Genomic DNA, 21552 nt, shown 5'->3' on the forward strand with positions numbered 1-21552 from the left:
AATTTCCACAAAGTAGAGATGCGGAAGTAAATACACTATTTTTGACTATGAACAGTATCACAAGCCATCCCTTAACACTTTAAACCCCTAAATTGCAATTTCCCATTCCCTTAGCAACCATTTAGATTATTACTCACCATGTTTCTTTATTAAAGTTTATTTTAAAAAAATATTTATTAAAGGTGGACGAAAGTTTGGTGATGACATATGACATCATCGGGCAGTTAAAACCGTGGTATAGGGGAAAAAAACCGCAAAGTATTTTTTAATTAATATTTTTGAAAAACCGTGGTATAGACTTTTCGCGAAGTTCGAACTCGCGAAAATCGAGGGAACACTGTATACCAGTTGTCTCATGATATCACTTCCTTAACCTTGATAATTCCAGACTGATTACAAGAAAGTTTGGGTTTTAGGTCCTTTCAACAGGAAATTGAGGATCAAGGCAAGGATATTACAGTATTGGTTTCTGGATGCGGAGATATGCAGAGATATTTACCTTCAAGCATGGTGTGTGTATGAGTTGAAATGAATTATCCTCTTCTCTCTTTTCTCCTCCTTATAAGGATCATTATGACTGGGGATTACGTGCAATCAAATCAGTCTTGGTTGTAGCTGGGTCCCTCAAGAGAGGAGACCCAGACCGTCCTGAAGATCAGGTGCTGATGCGCTCTCTCCGGGACTTTAACATTCCAAAGATTGTGACCGATGACATGCCAGTATTCATGGGTCTGATTGGAGACCTGTTTCCTGCTTTGGATGTTCCAAGAAAACGAGACCTCAATTTTGAATCCTTTGTAAAACAAGCTGTGCTGGAACTCAAACTTCAACCGGAGGACAACTTTGTACTCAAAGTAAGACGGTGACTTTCATTCATTTAGCTTTCAGACTGTATGCAGAATGCCTTTATTTTCTTACTTTTTTGAGAGAGAGTAGTTTCTTTTGTCTACTTTAAAAGGGAATGTATGTATGTATGTATGTATGTATGTATGTATGTATGTATGTATGCATGCATGCATGCATGCATGCATTTAATGGAAGCATTTAATTATTAATCATTGATGTAGTATTTTGCATTGATAGTTCTTCAGATTTTTCACTTTTTGCCCCATAATGTTTCACTAGAATAGAATAGAATTTTATTGGCCACGTGTGATTGGACACACAAGTAATTTCTCTTGGTGCATATGCTCTCAGCATACATAAAATAAAATATACATTTGTCAAGAATCATGTGGTACAACACTTAATGATTGTCATAGGGGTCAAATAAGCAATGAAGAAGCAATATTAATAAAAATCTTAGGATATAAGCAACAAGTTACAGTCATACAGTCAACATGGGAGGAAATGGGTGATAGGAATGATGAGAAAACTAACTAGTAGAATAGAAGTGCAGATTTAGTAGAAAGTCTGACAGTGTTGAGGGAATTATTTGTTTAGTAGAGTGATGGCGTTCGGAAAAAAACTGTTCTTGTGTCTAGTTGTCTTGGTGTGCAGTGCTCTGTAGCGACGTTTTGAGGGTAGGAGTTGAAACAGTTTGTGTCCAGGATGTGAGGGGTCAGTAAATATTTTCCCCGCCCCCTTTTTGACTCGTGCAGTATACATATGCCTCAATGAAAGGCAGGTTGGCAGCAATTGCTTTTTCTGCAGTTCTGATTGTCCTCTGAAGTCTGTGTCAGTCCTGTTGGGTTGCAGCACCAAACCAGACAGTTATAGAGGTGCAGATGACAGACTCAATGATTCCTCTCTAGAACTGTATCAGCAGCTCCTTGGGCAGTTTGAGCTTCTTGAGCTGGCGCAGAAAGAACATTCTTTGTTGTGCTTTTTTAATGATGTTTTTGATGTTAGGTGACCATTTTAGGTCTTGAGATATGATATTATTTCTTTATGAACATTAGGAAAGAATTGAAAGCAAATTCTATTTTTTTTCTAGAATTCTGCAATGTAAAAATGTTGAAATGTTTATTTATTTGTATCCCTCCTTTATTACAAATAACTCGAGGAGGCCACTATATCTAATACTCCTTCCTCCTCCTATTTGGCCCACAACATCAACCTGCGAAGTTGGTTGGACTGAGATAAAATAATGGGCCCAAGATCATCCAGCTGTCTTTCATGGCTAAGGCAGGATTTAAATTCAATATCTCCCAATTTTATTCCTCAAAGAGGTTATGGTAGGTCTGCTAAATATTGGAAAATGGCAAACAGAATGAACTCCTTCTCAAGGAACCATTCCAATGCTTTGTATCCCTTAACATAGTAAAAGAAACTAAAAGGGGATATGAAAATGATAAAAATTAAAACATGAAGACAGCATTCTAAATCTCATATAAAGTTTAAGCACTAAGAGAATCAGGAAAAAGAAAATGATGTTATTTATGCAACACAGAGTTAACTTGTAGAATTTTCTATTGTCAGCTTAGTAAACCTTTAAAGGGAATTAGACACATTCATGGAGAATAAGTAAAATGCTAGTGATTGGCCCACCAAATAGTGGACGTGTCCCCCCACTTCCGACTATTCTGGCATGGTTTTTCTTACCTATTTTTGTTACATCCTGCTCTGCTTTTGTCTTGTGGAATTTATCTGTTCAGTTTCTTTTGAAGTGTACACATTGTGCTTGTCTGCATAACAAGTAATAAGTGACCACAATGTGGTGTTTTTTTCTCATTGGCTTCTTACTCAAGGTAGTACAGCTTGAAGAGCTCCTTGCTGTTCGACACTCTGTCTTCGTAGTGGGCAACGCAGGCACAGGAAAGTCACAAGTGCTGAAATCTCTGAACAAGACTTACCATATCATGAAACGGAGACCTGTTTGGGCAGACCTCAATCCAAAAGCAGTGACCAATGATGAACTCTTTGGCATCATCAATCCAACTACCAGAGAATGGAAAGATGGTAAGGTCACGGCTGTGCATTGAAATCCAATAAAAGGGTTATTTGTTCATTAAACTTGCCAAATCACAAAAACAATTACCAAAATCCGACTTCTAAGTGTTTGCTTTAAGTTTTAGAACAGAAGAGTTTCAAAGTATGATTGAAAGACATCTAGGAAATAGTCCATGTTATTAACTATGGCCATACAGAGGGTATGCAGTTATGTTATAAATGGTCTCTGCTGTGTTCAGATCTGTTGTGTCAGGAACAAATAATAACAACACAGAAGCCTCCCAAGCATACATAGAAGGTGTTTGTTCTGTCCCTGTGATGAGCTCCCCAGGAAATAGACCCCCTCACTAATTTTGCAGAATTTAAGTATTTAATTCTAACATTTTAGGAGCAGTGAGAGTTGGATTGAAAAGTTCAGCAAAAATCAGGTAATAAGTCTTTTCAGTGTCAGCTACTAATTAGAGTTCCCACAACAGACCAGAGTCCAAACAGAAACCAAAACAAACCATTTCTTTGATCACACAAATTTCATTCACTGACTCACTCAGATAATTAGTCCAACTTGCCAGTTTGTACTGAGTATACCCCCCGCCAAAAGAGGGTCAAAAACTGGTTGCGTCCTACATACCGAATGCTGTACCTGGGGAGGGAGAAGGAGGTTGGCGGGACAGTGGTAATAGCCGCAGTTGGTGGCAACAGACAGCTGATTGGCAGTATTCCAGGAGATTGATCCAACCGCCAATCGGAAAGGAAGGGGAAGATAGTGAAGTTAGCAATCGAAAAGGCAGCTTCACCAGAGAAAATGCAAGGCTTAATTTCCAGTGCCTGGGGTGGAGGTTAGTGTGCTCCAATCAGCCTTTGAGGACAGCAACATGGAGGAGCAGTGGGGGCGTGGGGGTGGGAGAGAAGGAAAGCAGGCAGCTTCAAAGGGCAAACACTCAGCTGCAACTAAAGGCTTTGGGGGAATGCTCACCCCCCCATGCCCCCGATCAGCAGAGACGCTTTCTGGAAAGGACGGGAGAAGCTGTTCTCCCTGCGCTTTCCCTGCATGGTCCGAGTGCCAGACTCTGCCGTGGGTGTTTGTGTGTTTGTGTATGTGTGTGTGTGTGTGTGAGAGAGAGAGAGAGAAAGAGAGAGAGAGAGAGGAGAGAGAGAGAAAGAGGACAGAAGGGTGAAGGGTTTGTATCATTATGCAAAGCCTCCTAAGCAGCCTCCTTGTAGGGTAGCTAATGCACATTTTCTTCATTTCTATCACTGAGTAGCCTAGCGCCGCCCACGTCACTGGCTGCCCAAAGTAGAATGAAAAGAGAGACACAACGCATGTGCACAGAAACTTCACCTCCCTTTCAAATTATCACAATGAAAGAAACCTGAATTCAGCATTGTTTCTTTCACCAACCTCTCTAGTATTAAAGCGATCTGGACTTCCGTCTCTCTTTCCCAGAGTGAGATCGGACTAAAGCAACCCCCAGCTTTGCCCTGACTACAGAAGGAGATACTATTCCTGTTAGATCATTTTCGATATTTTCTGCAAGTAGGGGCGGGGGGTGGGGTGGGAGAGATAAGCAGGTCCTCTTTCCTTCCTTCCCTCCTTCTCAAAAGACTGTAAATTTGTCCTCCCCACTTTCCTGAACCTCTGGTGATAATCTTTATGGCTCTTTGTAAATAGAGCTAAAAAGTTTAAAGAGCAAAGTAGCCACAGTTAGAGGAGGACTAGCTCAGGAAGTTTGAATACCCTTGCAGTGCACCCTAATCCCTAACCCAGGGGTTTTCAAACTTGATAGCTTTAAGACTAATGAACTTCAACTCCCATTCCTGAGCTAGTATGACTGGAGGATTCTGGGAATTGAAGTCCACAAGTCTTAAAGTTGCCAGGTTTGAAGACCCTTCAACCCCTAATCCCTAACCCAGGGGTTTTCAAACTTGACAGCTTTAAGACTAATGAACTTCAACTTTTGGGAGTTGGTCCTCAAGTCTTAAAGCTGTCAAGTTTGAAGTTTGTAAAAATTGTCCATGGTTGTAAAAAGTATACATGTTTGTAAAAAGTATTCTGCTACACTGGTATTATACTAAATAATATATTACTGCACCATTTGGTTCAGAATACTTTTTTTCTTGTTTTGCACCTCTAAAATCTAGGTGCGTCTTATATTCTGGTGCATCTTATATTCTAAAAAATACGGTAATTCATCATTGAAACAATAATATCCAAAGAGAAAAATCTGAGCGAACAGCTGGAATATAATGAAAGTTGACTTCCACACTGAAGTGTCACATGGCTAAGCCTTAAATAATCTAAGGATGTGGCCAATTGTTCTACAGATCTATTCACACAGAAACCACCTCTTGCTTAGCCACTCCTGCCTTCTGGCAGCTCTGCATGCCTTAGCATCAATAAGATGCTCCTCCTCTTCTCCTGAGTCACTCATGTGCATCTCAGGAGGTGCAGAAGGCCCTGGTTGGCTTTTAGCCTCTGACACCACATCCTCTCGGACCTCCTCACTATCGGACTCAGGTGCCAGATACACGGGCTTAGGGTAGCAGTCCACACCCGTCTCTCAATCCTTGGGATCCGTGACCAGCTGCGCGGGATGCGGATGGGCCACAACAATGTCCTCAAATCTTTTTCTAAGCAAAGGCTTTATTTTTGAAAAGTCAATATACAGTACTTTGTTCCTAAGATGCTGAAACAGTTTAGAGGACAGGATTTTATATATACATATTTCATGGCTATCCTGATACTAAGGTGTTTTTACTGCCCCGAGTCACTTGTTTGAAATGGTAGGCTATACAAATTGAATCAATCAATCAATATTTTAAAGTATGAGTATTTAAAATACACCTGCACTTACAAAGTATTTTTTCAGAGAAATCCCTCACAGTGGAAAAGAAAAATACGATTGTGTGCTAATAACATTGTTATTTTTCAGAGTTATGAATGTGTGAACATTTGACTGTATTTATGTTCTTTTCATGAAAATAATATTGAGTTGAAAAATTAGGGAGAATGAGTAAAGTATTAGCAAAATCCTTTTCAAAACCATAGTTCTTTTTTACTTTCCTTTTTTTTTCTTAATAAGAGTGTCTATGGTAGTTTTTATTGCTCTATATGTTTCATCTGTGTAAATTAATGTAAGATTTTTTTCAATGATATCATTTATTATTTATTTGATAATAATTCTTCATTTACTTCTGAATGCAATTCTATCCATACCCTGTTGTTTTTAATTACCCGATTAAATTAGCTGCATCTGGTTTTATTTTGCTCATTTGCATGCATGTATGTTGATTAAAACCTTTGTGAGTTACTATTAAGAGTAGAAAAGATGCCTGTGATGTCTTTAGGATTGTTCTCATCGATTATGCGAGATTTAGCCAACGTTACACATGATGGCACCAAATGGATTGTGTTGGATGGTGATATTGATCCAATGTGGATTGAATCTCTCAACACTGTCATGGATGACAATAAGGTAAAAGACAAGTTCAATGGTAATAAATATTTTTAAATGTAGGATGGATATGTAGCTATGGATAATCTTTATAGCGATTTTTGTCACAATGGATTAAACCAGATAATGTTTATCTTAGTTTTCAAAAACCTACCTTGACTTTTCAGAAGAATATTCTGAAATAATGTTACGTACCCCTTTCCTTTGGGAAATAGTTCTGAAAATGATACATATTCTTTCTGTGACCCTTGTAAACAGCAGAAGTGTTTCTGCTTCTGTCATTTACTGCTAGAGCAATGGAAGTGTTGTCAATAGGATTTCTACAGGGAATGTGCAATGTGGGCAGGCCTTCAGTTCTCTAAGCAAAGCTGCCATCTTGTCTCTTTTCAACTCCCAGTGCAGATGCCTCTGATTTATTATCTATATTGAGCTGCCTTTGAGAATCAGTACAAAATATTGTTGCTGTTAAAATGTTATGAGCTGCTAGGGTTAGATCATCCCTTTATTCTACCAGATATAACTTCCTGGCCATTTTCTGAATGAATTCAAGTTGCTATTCAATGCCTTTTAAACTATGATAGATTTGGGGAAAATTGTAGGAACGTTCCCTTGAAGCTCAGCTATTTTGGCCCCTTTAACATGTTCCATTTCCTTCTTAAGCATATGTGGTAAGAATGTTTTCTAAAGTGGGATTTCCCTGCTGAAGGGTCAGGTTTTCTTCCATTGCTAATTTAAGAGCACATTCCTTTAAATAAACTGATTTCATACCTCATTTAATTTAACATTGCTTTGCCTTGCTCATAAGACATTTTAGTGAGCCCTCTTTTGGAGAAATAAAATGTGAGGTGTACATTTTATACTCTTTCTTCCAAGGGCTTTCTGTGGGTCACATTGTATATTGAATTTCCAACCTGGATGCCTTCTTTTGCAGGTATTAACACTAGCAAGCAACGAACGGATCCCGCTCAACCCCACCATGAGGCTTCTGTTTGAGATCAGTCACCTACGGACTGCCACTCCAGCCACTGTATCTCGAGCAGGTAGTTGACAGAGGAAAGAAAGAAGGCACCTTTATCCTTAAACATGGCAAAATATGGCTTAACTCTAGGAAATCTAGAAATGTTATAACTGCCATAATCTTACATAGGAACTGACTATGCTAGGCATCAATCACTGTCATGATAGAGTAGTATATATGCTGCTCAATGGATTAAACTCCATTGCTAGTCACCTGATAAGAGAAGGTTAGACTAAAGAATATATTTTTCTTTAGAACTGCATTCAGAGAAATTTGTGCCCAGAGGCAATTAGAGCTTTGTATTAAACTATGAGCCATGCTTAAGAATGCAGTGTTTAAGAATATAATGCTTTTTATCCAAGCTTATTACACTTAACAACAATGTGATTGCCAAGTCTGATTTGTCTAGGGGTTTTTGTTTTTGTTTTGGTATATGTACTTGTTAGGATATTCACAAGGAGGTGATGCATGTAAAAAAGTGGGGTGGATTATGTGATTGTAGCTGCCATCTTGATTTTGCTGATCTCTCCCAGCTGCCTCCAGTACTTGTTCTGGGCTACATGTTTCTTTTTGGTATGGTAGATAAGATTGAATACTGCAAGTCTTGCCTAGTGAGTTTTATCACAAATTGTAGCACTTATCTAGGTATCTGCACCCGTACCAAGGGAGCCTTTGTATTAAAATCTACGCCTTTCAGATTTGCTTGGTTTAAAGCAAAAGTGACCCCAGATATGTTTTACCTAGTATCCAACTCTAGGTTCCTACTTTAGTTTTAGATCATAAATCCAAGTTCCCAAACAAGCCAATGCCTGCGCATAGGCAGTCCCTCTGTAAGATTATGGTAATTACTATATATTCAAACCCACCTAGTGGGCAGGCACTAGGTTTAAACGAGTTAAGAGTTTGGCACAAAATGTATTACATTTTAGTCTTTTTGTCTTCTTATGCGGTAGCATCTAGATGACTTTTTTAAAACAGGATCAAAGCCAGTTAGTATTCAGATGGAAGTACATGTGAAATCTCAGGGCTATATACAAGGTTGGAAAAATATATATCCTAGAAGTAGGCATTAGCTACCCATTTCCATTGTTTTGTTAGAGAAACAACATGGACATATGCACGAAATCACCAGGAAGTAGGTTTAACTTGTAGGGAACTTTCTACAGTAAGTTAGATGTAGAAATTCTAGACTAACACCACTATTTTACATCTTCAGGGATCCTTTATATCAACCCAGCTGATCTAGGCTGGAATCCCCCAGTGAGTAGCTGGATTGACAGAAGAGAAACTCAGTCAGAACGAGCTAACTTGACCATTTTGTTTGACAAGTATTTGCCAATTTGTCTGGATACACTTCGAACCAGGTATGGTAAAACAGAATTAGGACAGAGTTCTAAATGCTTTGCATTTAGCATGAGCTTTTATTAAGTGATGATAAGTGTTAAGAAGCACATATTTGCAAATGTTTCCTAATAGCCCTACATGGCATGGACCAGATTACTTGCGGGACTGCCTTCTGCCACATGAGTCCCAGAGACTGGTTAGGTCTCACAAAGTTGGCCTTGTCCAGGTCCTGTCAACTAGACAATGTCACTTGGCAGGGCCTAGAGGAAAAGCCTTTTCTGTGGGGGCCCCGGCCCTCTGGAATCACTCCCCCCAGAGATCCGTACTGCCCCCACCCTCCTTGCCTTGCGTAAGAACTTGAAAACCCATCTATGCTGCCAGGCTTGGGGTTACTAGATCCTAGTTTCTGGCTGACGAGTGCGAAATATGCTTGTTGTTGAAAGTGAATGAATGCTTTTTAATGTTCCAGGGTTTTTAGAGTACCATATAAGATGCACCTTAGTTTTTGGGGAGGAAAATAGGGAAAAGTATCTGCTTATTAGGTATTCATCTGGCTAGGGTACTTAGTCTGGTCAGCTTCAGCACATTATTTTATCCCCTGGTTAAGGGCTTAAAAAAAACTTTACTCTGAGACAGTAACAATGAAAGAGCTTGCAAGCCAGTAAGAGCTGGGAATATCATTAGCATCTGGAAAGAAACAGTCCAAGCAAGTAAAGCAATGGAAAACCCCCCGCAAAGACTTAGTGCTTGGAAAATATTATTTTTAGCAGAGAGTAACAATGAAAGAGCTTGCAAGTCGGTAAGAGCTGGGAACATTGTTAGCACCTGGTTAGGGCTGGAAAGAAACATTTGGAGCAAATAGAGAATGGGGGGAAAAAATTAAAGACAGGGTTTGGAAAACATTCTTTGCAGAAATAACAGTGGGAAAGCTTTCAAGCAGTAAGAGCTGGGAACATCGTTAGCACCTGGTTAGGACTGGAAAGAAATTTCTTGGAGCAAGTTAGAGTAATGGAAAAAACCCTGCAAAGACTTAGGGCTTGGAAAACATTCTTCACAGAGAGAAACAATGAAAGAGCCTGCAAGGTAAGAGCTGGGAATATCGTTAGCAGCTAATTAGGGTTGGAGGGAGGGAGAGCTACATTCAGAGTATAAGACACACCCTAATTATCAGCCTCTTTTAGGGAGGAAAAAGGTGCGTCTTATACACCGAAAAATACGGTAGTTAATTATATTAATTGGATTTTAGACTTCATATTGTATACTGTTTTTATTATGTTGTGAGCTGCCCCGAGTCCTCAGAGAGGGGCGGCATACAAATCCAATGAATGAATGAATGAATGAATGAGGTTAACCATTAATAATTTTCTGCAGTTAATTTCTTGTTTGAATTCAGTGTTAACCTTATGGATTGGAGAGATTGTTCCTTTCCTCTGGTAAAAACAAAAAGGAACGGGGTGATCAGAGCTGAGTTGAAAATAGGGAGGGAGGAAGAGACACAGAGAGAGACAGAGAGACAGAGAGAGAAAGAGAGGGAGGGAGGGAGAGGGAGAGAACGCCACTAGATGGCAGACAAGAGTTAGAATTTTCTATAGCTGTGCTCATCTTAAGACAGAAAAAGGCATTGCACCACTTATTTAGAGTCTATTCATGTAATAAAGTAATACCATGGAAATCCCATACAGTAGCACACCTATTGTTTGTTTGAAGACTTATTCATAGGGGAATGAGTAATCCTCAGGAATTTACAACTTGAGCTAACTTCTGAAGATGGAGTGACAGGTCTGATAAATTATATTTTCCTGCCTGAGACAAGAGCATAAAAATGCCTCTCTCATTTCTGTGATCTCAAATATGTGGGGGGACCTTCATGAAGTATGTACTTCTGCTTCACATTAAAAAAGCTGTTTTGTGAACTTTTGGTTTTGATGGTTGCTTAAGCAGTTAAGCAGTTTTATCTTGCTCCAATCCTTTCAACAAAATTGCTCACACATTGGTGAGTAATCTATAGGTAAATTCTTACAACTCTTTGGTGTCTCATAAAATGATGAAGATGGGTCTCTCTCTCTCAATCATCCCAAAGAACTCTACTGATGATGGGGAGGGAAGAAAGTTGAATGAGTGATGCAATTTGTTGCACTTCACAGAGTGGATGGCATCATAAATGCTTCCCCTGATTGTGGGATAAGACAGAGCTATATTAACCCCAAATGTACCACTACTTTCACAAGAAGAAATAATGAGCTTTGAATAAAAAGTGAACCTTTGTTTAACTCCTAAATGGATGGATTGTATATGAGCTGGGGTGGCACAGCAGGTAGAATGTTGTACTGCAGGCCACTGAAGCTGACTGTAGATCTGTAGGTCAGCAGTTCAAATCTCATCACCGGCTCAGGTTGACTCAGCCTTCCATCCTTCTGAGATGGGTAAAATCAGGACCCGGATTGTGGGGGCAATATGCTGGCTCTGTTAAAAAGTGTTATTGCTAACATGTTGTAAGCCGCCCTGAGTCTAAGGAGAAGGGTGGCATAAAAATTGAATAAACAAATAAACAAATAAACAAATAAACAAATAAACAAATAAACAAATAAACAAACAAACAAACAAACAAATAAATTTATGAGCCTGGATTCTGGTATATCAGAGATCCATGGGGAATTTAAAACTATGAAAGCCCAAGTTATTAAATTTGACAAAGCTTTGGAAGAAAATTGTTACTTTTCATGAAACCAGATTTAGCATTTTAGATGTAAAGGAAAAATTTCATTGCACATTTGCAAATTCTGTGATTTAAAGCTCAAGGATATTTGATAAGAAGCATCTTAAAAAGAAATACTCTACCTCAAGATGTAGAGCAGTGATTTTCAACCTTTTTTGAGCCATGGCACATTTTTTACATTTACAAAACCCCGGGGCACATTGAGGGGGGGGGGGGGGCCTCAAAAAAGTTTGGACAATTTTTTCTCTCTCTCTTCCTCCCTTTCGCTCTATTTCTCTTTCCGTCTCTCTTTCTCTCCCTTCTTCTTTTTTCTCTCTCTCCATCCCTCTTTCTTTCTCTCTTCCTTCCTTCCTCTCTTTTTTGTTCTCTTTCTCCCTACCTACCTCCATGTCTTTCTCTCTCCCACCTTCCCTCCCTCTCTTTCTTTCTTTTTCTCTCTCTCTTTCTCTCTCTTGCTTTCTCTCTCTCTTGCTTTCTCTCTCTCTTTCTCTCTCTTGCTTTCTTTCTCTCTCTCTCTCTTTCTTTCTTTCTCTCTTGTTTTCTTTCTCTCTCTGAGCTTCGCGGCACACCTGACCATGTCTCACGGCACACTAGTGTGCCACGGCACACTAGTGTGCCACGGCACACTGGTTGAAAAACACTGATGTAGAGGAATATAAGCTATTGTTCTTTTACCTGGAAGAATGTTTTCAGCAAATCTTACTGCCAGCTGACATTAAACTTGAAATATTGGCTGCCTACAGATGAAAAACAAGAGACAATCCCTCATGGACATCTGCCCCTCTAATTGCTAAATTTCTGAAGTCCGGCACCAGAGACCACCTTCTAACCACTTAATAGATTTATGAAATATCATAAATATTAAATAATGATTCTCTGTACCTTCCATCATAAATGTCAAATTTAAGAAGAGGCTTTGCTTTGGCACGTAATTAGCAAGGAACAAGAATGCGAAATACTTTTTTTGTACCCAGCAATCTTCTGCCTTTCTCCCGAAGAGATCAAAAGATTTAAAAGCCCATCTGCTGCTGTGGATTTTTTTAGAGGCTCTGCACTTGTCTGATAAGTAACAAGCTTGTGTTTTCTTTTTCTTTCTTTCAAAAATTGTTACTGCTGTATGAATATAGAAGCTTGCATTCCTATGTCTTTATTACCAACGCAGGATGAATGTGTATTTCTCCCGTTCTCTGTCTTCCTCTCTCATCCCCCATGCTTGTGTACGCATCAGCAATACCCAAGTCAAACTAAAGGTTTAAGATGGTTTTTTTTCTTTTTAATCGTTAATGATAGTTGGGCAGGGTATCTTCCTAATTTTGACACTTTTTGTTTTATGTTTTTTTAATTTGATCCATATTCATTACTTAAAGCTTCTCCTTTTAATGTATGTGGTGCTTACCAAACTTAATACAGTATGTCTGTAATGTTGGGAGATTGACCTTGAAAAATATTTTATTTACATGGAGACATGACACTTAAGTAATCAACTGGAATATAAAATGACTTAGATTTTAAAAAAACCCAGAACAAACACATTTGTAACAAGCTGGAAAAATAGGAAATCCTAGATGAGCAGCTTTTCTTGAGAACTGGGAACTGAACTGGATAAACCTCTATTAGCAGGTATCGAATAAAAGTTGTGGGATATCTGTTAACTTTAATAGTGACTCTAAAGTTGATGTGGAAGATGAGTATTTTGTTGTGGAAACAAAATCTTTTTTTAATGCAGATAGCTGGTGACATTGCTTTTTATGGCCCCACTAAGAACACTTCTGAAATAGTCCATAGATTTTTTTCAAAATTATTTTATTTATTTATTAGATTTGTATGCTGCCCCTCTGTCATTAACTCTTTTTGGTGAATTCAATCTAAACCTGGATCCTCAGTGAGACAGAAAAACTGGAAGTAATGTAATACATTACAGAATTTAAGACATGCAATTTTTTTTTTTAAATCCAACAATAGAAATGTACTAAAACTATTCTAGACTAAGTTATTTATTTTTTAAAAATCCTCCTGCTTTAGAGTGTCAAGTTGGTGTTAGTTAATTCAGAGATTCCCCAATGAGTTTAATTTTGCTGTTTAAAACCTATGCATAACTTAATCCCAGAAATACCAGAGTACAACAACAACAACAACAACAGAGTTGGAAGGGACCTTGGAGGTCTTCTAGTCCAACCCCCTGCTTAAGCAGGAAACCCTACACTATTTCAGACAGATGGTTATCCAACATCTGCTTAAAAACGTCCAGTGTTGGGGCATTCACAACGTCTGGAAGCAGGTTATTCCACTCATTAATTGTTCTAACTGTCAGGAAATTTCTCCTTGGTTCTAATTTACTTCTCTCCTTGTTTAGTTTCCACCCATTGCTTCTTGTTCTACCCTCAGGTGCTTTGGAGAATAGGTTGAATCCCTCTTTTTGTGGCAACCCCTGAGATATTGGAACACTGCTATCATGTTTCCCCTGGTCCTTCTTTTCATTAAACTAGCCATGCCCAGTACTTGCAACCGTTCTTCATATGTTTTAGCCTCCATTCCCCTAATCATCTTTGTCACTCTTCTCTGCACTTTTTCTAGAATCTCAACATCCTTTTTGCATTGTGGTGACCAAACCTTTATGCAGTATTCCAAGTGTGGCCTTACCAAGGCATTATAAAGTGGTATTAACACTTCACGTGATCTTGATTCTATCCCTCTGTTGATGCAGCCTAGAACTGTGTTGGCTTTTTTGGCAGCTGCTGCACACTGCTGGCTCATATTTAAATGGTTGACCACTAGGACTCCAAGATCCCTCTCACAGTTACTAAGTTAACCTTTTGGGACACATTTAAGACACAGATCTACTATTTCAACAACAACAACAACAACAAAATACGTAGATATTTTAATCTTGTACAGTTAGAAAAGATAATTAAAAACCTTTTTTAGTGCTGAAAATGACACAGATGAATTATATGGAATATTTGTGCTCTACACGTGGTTGTCCTTCAAAGAGTATTTAGAAGCTTATTTTATTTATGGGGTCCTTTGATGCTTTCTAAGCTTGATTGCTTTCTTGCAGACATTTCATAATCAATCAAGTAACATAATCAGTGCTAGTATTTTATCTGTCTGTCTGTCTGTCTGTCTATCATCTATCTATCTATCTATCTATCTATCTATCTATCTATCTATCTATCTATCTATCTCTATCTTCTATCTATCATCGAAGTTTTACTTACTTTAGTACTCTCTTTATTACTGATATTACATTAGTAATATACAAGTACTACACAACATAGCAGCATGGGCAATTATGTATAATCCTAGAGCAGTGCGTGTTACACCTGTTTTATGAGCTGCACCGTTGCCAGTTTGCTTCTGGGTCCAATTCAAGATGCTGGTTTTAACTTTTAATGCCTTTCATGGAATGGGACCAGGATATCTGAGGAACTGCCTTACCCCCAATCAGCCTGCTCCATTAAGTCTGGCAGAGAAGACATGCTGTGTATATCATAGGGATCTACATTGCCAAATCCCAGGAGACACCTCATTTCTATTGTGTTGCCTTCCTTATGGAACATTATTGCCCTGAGATCAGATTAGTTCATCTTTTTTGATATTCCAGAAGTCCCTCAAAACTTGGTTATGTTATCGGGACTAGGGCTCCCAGGGTACCAGAGACACACTTAGATGGCACCATTATTGAGGTGGCCATTTATATCCTCTCTTTTCCTAAGGGTTTGTATATTTCTTTTTTATCCTGTTTTTTCCCTTAATGCAGATTTTACTTTTTACTGTTTACTTTTATGTCTGTTTTTTTTAATATTTGTTGTTTCTATTCAATTGTTGTGTACTACCCAGACAGGTGGCTATACACACTTGACAAATATATGAATAAATATTTTACTAGCTGCAGAGTTATTAGTCGAAGTTGCTAGGCATATTTTTTGAATTTTGAACCAGAATCACATGAAAAGTAAAGTTGTACAATAATCCAAATTTAAAGAAGCGTGGAAGACAGTTTACCGGAGTGTCTAGTCCAAAGAATGACTCAATACCTAAATCCTTTGATTTATAATTAATGTTTTAAAGACTTTGAGAGATGGAAATTTGAATGATTTATCTGTTATATATATTTGGGAAAATATAGAATTACAATACAGTAGTACCTCTACTTACAAACTTAATTCGTTCCGTGACCAGGTTCTTAAGTAGAAAAGTTTGTAAGAAGAAGCAATTTTTCCCATAGGAATCAATGTAAAAGCAAATAATGTGTGCAATTGAGGAAACCACAGGGAGGGTGGAGGCCCTGTTTCCTCCCAGGAGATTCCTAGAGAGCCCCCACAGAGGCTTCTCCCTGCCTTTTCCAGCCCTGTTTTCCCCCAGGAGATTCCTAGAGAGGCCCCCTGGAGGCTTCTCTCTCCCTTTCCCAGTTATAGTTTCGGAACCTCAGGTTTGTAAGTGGAAAATGGTTCTGGAGAAGAGGCAAAAAAATCTTGAAAACCCAGTTCTTATCTAGAAAAGTTCATAAGTAAAGGCATTTGTAGGTAGAGGTACCACTGTACTTGTAAACCTAACTAAAGCTTATTAAAAATATGAAATAAAAGGATCAGTTTCATTATTCTTTTCATTTGACCACTTCTGAATTCACTGCATTTGCGGTAGATCAGGCCTTTGCAAGACCTCCATTTCAATTCTTTTAAGAGGATCAACATTTTAAAATGACTCAAATATATGATTACAGTTATTACTTGGCTATGTGCTGATGGTATTTTATTCCACTCTGTAGGAGTGGATAAGGAAGTTATAAACAATGAACATTTTAAAAACGTTAACAGTTGAAAAGAGGATTTATGTGATATCTGCTTGCATTGTTCTATGACAGTCATGCTAAATCCAATTAAACTTCACAAGTGTTCAATTCTTCTACTATAGATTTAAGAAGATTATTCCCATTCCTGAGCAGAACATGGTTCAGATGTTGTGTTATCTCCTTGAATGCCTCCTCACCAAGGAGAATACCCCTCCAGATTGCCCTAAAGATCTCTATGAACTTTATTTTGTATTTGCTGCTATTTGGGCCTTTGGTGGTGCTCTGTTCCAAGATCAGGTAAGAAAAGTGATTCCCTGAATCAATATTTGTAGCTCAGGGTTAAACTGCAGGGTCCTTTCTGGATTTGGTGCTCTCTGAGTGCTGATAATGTTATCTAGTTTGGTAATGAAAAGTCTACAAGAAAATCACCAAGCTCCACCAGAGATCCCACAGCTTCATATATTAAACTGGGCACTCAATGAATTGGTTGACAGATCATTTTAAGTAATGATTGGCTATTATAAACCACAAACTCTCAGTTTATCTTTGGTATTTGGCCATAATTAAACCAGAGGATAGCTTAATATGATGAATGAAGCCATATCTCTTGACAAGAGCCGCTTCACAAGCCACTTAAATATATCCAGAGATTGTCCCAAAGGTGATTTTTCGAGAGGCAACTGTTTAAACCAGAAAGTCCATTTGCTTCTTGAAAAAGCACCTTTGAGACAACCATGACCTGGATGACTGAGACTCTCCATAAACATCCAGAGATTCTTATGGAGAAAAAACAAAGCATTAAAATCTACCCATTTGTAAGAATATTATTATAGAAGAAATATGTGTAGTCATTTGGAGTCTACTATTACTGAAACTCTCTGTGCCCTACATAGTCCTTCAAGAGGTTGTTTTTATTTTGTCCTAGCAAGGCATTCCAAATCTTGATGACCACAGTCCTATCATGCACTTGGAACTGCTAAAAGCAATCTAACCAAAATATAATGGTGCCTTCGCCTCTGTTAAAGTCAGTTACAGGTGATGTTGAATGCCACGTATCATGGGATTTACACAAGAAGTTCTTAAAATGTTATAGATGAGCTAGCTGGAATGGAACTGTATTTTTTCTATATTAGTTCAAATCATATGGTTGATGCTACCGTGTTTCCCCGAAAGTAAGACAGTGTCTTACTTTCTTTTTACCCCCAAAAGCCCCACTACGTCTTACTTTCGGGGTATGTCTTACATTGGAAAAAAATTGAAAGGGTCGCGTTCCTGAAGGCATCTCCCCAGAGTCCAGAAGGGCAGCCGCGGGACAGGAGCCTCGTGAGCCCTTTTCCAAGTTCAACCTCAGGGCTCCAAGCGGCGTGCACACGTGGAGCCGCAGACGCGTGTCGGGGAAGCGTGTGTCTGGAGGGGAGGAGCCGCTCTGCGCAGTTGGGCAGCCCCACCTGCCTGCTGGAAAGGAGGCGGGCGAAGGAGGGTGCAGCTCCGGCCGCTCGCCTCGGAGCCGTCGGCCTCGCTGGCCGCTTGCAGCCGAGCCTCGGCAGGACTCGGTTGCTGGGACGAGCGCCTTCGCTGCAAGCCGCCGCCCGCTCGGCTCGCTTCAGACCAGCGCCGTCCTTTGCTTTGCCAAGCCGGGGAAGAGGGGGTGGCGCCGCGGTGAGGCGAAGGCGAGGGGCACACGGGGAGCTTGGAAGCGACGTCATCAGGCTCCCCCCCGGCAATACCCCCGTGTTTCCCTGAAAGTAAGACATATGTCTTACTTTCAGGGTACAGCTTATATTAGCCGACCCCCCTGAAACCCCCGATACGTCTTACAATCGGGGGTGTCTTACTATCGGGGAAACAGGGTATGAACTATCCATTATTAGTTTAATTCTGCCAAGCTGGTTTTTCAGGGACTTACAAGTGCACATTCTATTTGTAACGGTCCTTATTTGATAGTTAAAAAGACAGAAAACTAAAAGCAGAATTCAAGCACTGATTCTCAACAGAGGCTGATGAATACTAGGTTTTTTTTTAATGGGTCTGGTTTCAGATACAGCATACCAGGGGCTGTATATAGTCCGGGGAGGAGAGTTTTCTGCATTGTGGAAAAATATCCCCATACAGAGAAGTCTACTATCTCCATGCACCTCACTAAGAGAAGGGGATTTTCATAAGCCCTCTCTCAGCCTTTTTTGTCTTTTAATCATCCCATAATCCCTTGCATTGGGGTGGAGTTGGGGCAACTGAAGGGAGCTGAGTGTCTACTGTCCAGATGCCCTTCCTGTTGCCAATGTGGAATTCGCTGCAGATATTTTCTCATTGTGCCCAGAGAGAGAAATATCTGCCGCTACCTAGGATCTAACTTATAGTCTCCTGATTGGGAGGTGAGAGCTCCATCTCTAGGCCACTGCACCATTCCATAAGCCCTCTCTCAACGATTGAATCATACGAGCAAATCCAATTTTTCAATTCTTACTTTGGGGATTTTATATTTATTTATTGATTTATTGATTTATTGGATTTGTATGCCGCCCCTCTCCGTGAACTCGGGGCGGCTAACAACAGTGGTAAAAACAGCATGTGACAATCCAATACTAAAACAGCTAAAAACCTTTGTTATAAAACCAATCATACATGCAAACTTACCATGCATAAATTGTAGAAGCCTAGGGGGAAAGAATATCTCAGTTCCCCCATGCCTGACGAGAGAGGTGGGTTTTAAGGAGCTTACGAAAGGCAAGGAGGGTAGGGGCAATTCTAATCTCTGGGGGGAGTTGGTTCCAGAGGGCCGGGGCCGCCACAGAGAAGGCTCTTCCCCTGGGTCCCGCCAAACGACATTGTTTAGTTGACAGGACCCGGAGAAGGCCCACTCTGTGGGACCTAACTGGGACCTAATAATGTTGAATTAGTTGAAGATACTATTTATTATAGATATTTTTTTTTCTTTGAGTTCCATATTATCTTCGAGTCTTTGGAGAGGGGCGGCATACAAATCTAATAAATAATAATAATAATAATAATAATAATAATAATAATAATAATAATAATTATTATTATCTGCCGTATGAGTCCTAGCAACTGGTTAGGTCCCACAGAGTCTGCCTTCTCCAGGTCCCATCAACTCTACAATGTTCACACTGCCCCCGCCCTCCTCGCCTTCTGCAAGAGACTTAAGACTCATTTATGTTGCCAGGCTTGGGAGATTAGATATTAGCCCCCTGGCCGATGAATGTTATTTGTTATTGTTGTCTGAATAGTTATGATTGATTTTTTAACAAAATTGGGATTTTAGAATAGTTTATCTATTTTTAACTAATTTTATTTATTTATTGTATTTCACTGTTTCCTTTTATATGTTGTAAGCCACCCCGTGTCCTCAGAGAAGGGTGGCATATAAATCCAATTAATATACAGTGGTACCTCTACCTAAGAATGCCTTTATTTAAGAACTTTTCTAGATAAGAACCAGGTGTTCAAGATTTCTTTTGCCTCTAATTTAGAACAATTTTCGACTTAAGAAACTGAGCCCAGAAAAATTTCCCAGGAAATTTGAAAGCGGCACGAAGGCCCGGCCAGTTTCCTGCCATTCCCTCTTTAAACCCAGCCATCTAGGCTGCCAGAGCAGCCTTTCGGTGGCGTTTAAAGAGGCTTTGGCAGTCCAGAGCGAATGAAGCATTTTCATATCTCTGGGCGCTTGGACAAGGAATAAACGTCTGCCAGCGCCCAGAGAAAAGAAATGCTCCCTTCGCTCTGGGCAGCCGAGGAGTCACCACAGCGATGGAAAAGCACTGGCTACAAAGCGAGCGAGCGAGAGGAGGGGGGAGCCCTTCAGCATGGGAAGGAAGAGGCAGCAGGTAACAGCAGCAGCAGCCAGTGTATGGGAGGCAGTGTATGGGAGGCAACCTCGCACCGGGTGTATGGGAGGCGTGTGATCCTCGCCGCCTCAGAGCCCCTCTTTTTTTTTTAAAGCCTTAAAGTTTTGAATTTTTTTGATTCCCCTCATCTCACCTTCTTCCTTTGGGAGCAACTGTCCTCCTCCTCTTCCTCCTCCTCCTCCTCCCACCCAAATTCCGAGCTTTTCTTTCTTTCCTAATGGGTTTGCATGCATTATTTGCTTTTACATTGATTCCTATGGGAAAAATTGCTTGTACTTAAGAACTTTTCTACTTAAGAACCTGGTCACTGAATGAATTAAGTTCTTAAGTAGAGGTACCACTGTATAAATAAATAAATAAAACCTGAAGCATAGAAACATAGAAACATAGAAGTCTGACGGCAGAAAAAGACCTCCTGGTCCATCTAGTCTGCCCTTATACTATTTTCTGTATTTTATCTTAGGATGGATATATGTTTATCCCAGGCATGTTTAAATTCAGTTACTGTGGATTTATCTAGCAAGTTTGTTCCAAGGATCTACTACTCTTTCAGTAAAATAATATTTTCTCATGTTGCTTTTGATCTTTCCCCCAACTAACTTCAGATTGTGTCCCCTTGTTCTTGTGTTCACTTTCCTATTAAAAACACTTCCCTCCTGGACCTTATTTAACCCTTTAATATATTTAAATGTTTCGATCATGTCCCCCCTTTTCCTTCTGTCCTCCAGACTCTAGCTATGCAGCCAAGCATCCTACTTGCTTTCCCTACCGCCTGACTGCACTGTTCACCCATTTTGAGACTGTCAGAAATCACTACCCCTAAATCCTTTTCTTCTGAAGTATTTGCTAACACAGAACTGCCAATACAATACTCAGATTGAGGATTCCTTTTCCCCAAGTGCATTATTTTACATTTGGAAACATTAAACTGCAGTTTCCATTGCTTTGACCATTTATCTAGTAAAGCTAAATCATTTACCATATTACAGACGCCTCCAGGAATATCAACCCTATTGCACACTTTAGAGTCATCGTCAAATAGGCAAACCTTCCCTACCAAACCTTTCCCTATGTCACTCACAAATATATTAAAAAGAATAGGACCCAGAACAGACCCTTGTGGCACACCGCTTGTAACCTGACTCTGCTCAGAATACTCGCCGTTAACAATAACTCTCTGATGTCTACGCTTCAGCCAGCTGCAAATCCATTGAACTATCCAGGGATTAAGTCCAATCTTCACTAATTTATCTATCAGCTCTTTATGTGGAACCGTATCAAAGGCTTTGCTGAAGTCCAGGTAGGCAATATCTTAAGCAATTCTTAAGTAGTGTCCAGCTGATCATGGATGACCTCAAAAGAACCTAAACAGAATTGGATTTGGTTAGTACTTGGATAGGTCCAGGGTTGTAGGTTAAATTGACCAAATATTGAGGAATATCCAGAAAAACAAACCACTTCCATATAGTTGTCAG

General features: G+C 39.6%; 1 protein-coding gene across 2 annotated transcripts in view; it reads left to right on the forward strand.

The window, feature by feature from the left end:
- DNAH9 (dynein axonemal heavy chain 9) overlaps positions 1-21552 on the forward strand; it is a 285097-nt gene that overhangs the window by 69639 nt on the left and 193906 nt on the right. For both annotated transcript variants that reach the window (XM_070739679.1, XM_070739680.1), the window contains 6 exons: positions 567-854; positions 2691-2901; positions 6238-6365; positions 7276-7384; positions 8579-8726; positions 16337-16511. In XM_070739679.1, the coding sequence (XP_070595780.1) occupies positions 567-854; positions 2691-2901; positions 6238-6365; positions 7276-7384; positions 8579-8726; positions 16337-16511 (1059 nt within the window). The remainder of the gene's footprint in view (positions 1-566; positions 855-2690; positions 2902-6237; positions 6366-7275; positions 7385-8578; positions 8727-16336; positions 16512-21552) is intronic.

Source organism: Erythrolamprus reginae, chromosome 2 (assembly GCF_031021105.1).
Source record: "Erythrolamprus reginae isolate rEryReg1 chromosome 2, rEryReg1.hap1, whole genome shotgun sequence".
Classification (NCBI taxonomy): domain Eukaryota; kingdom Metazoa; phylum Chordata; class Lepidosauria; order Squamata; family Dipsadidae; genus Erythrolamprus; species Erythrolamprus reginae.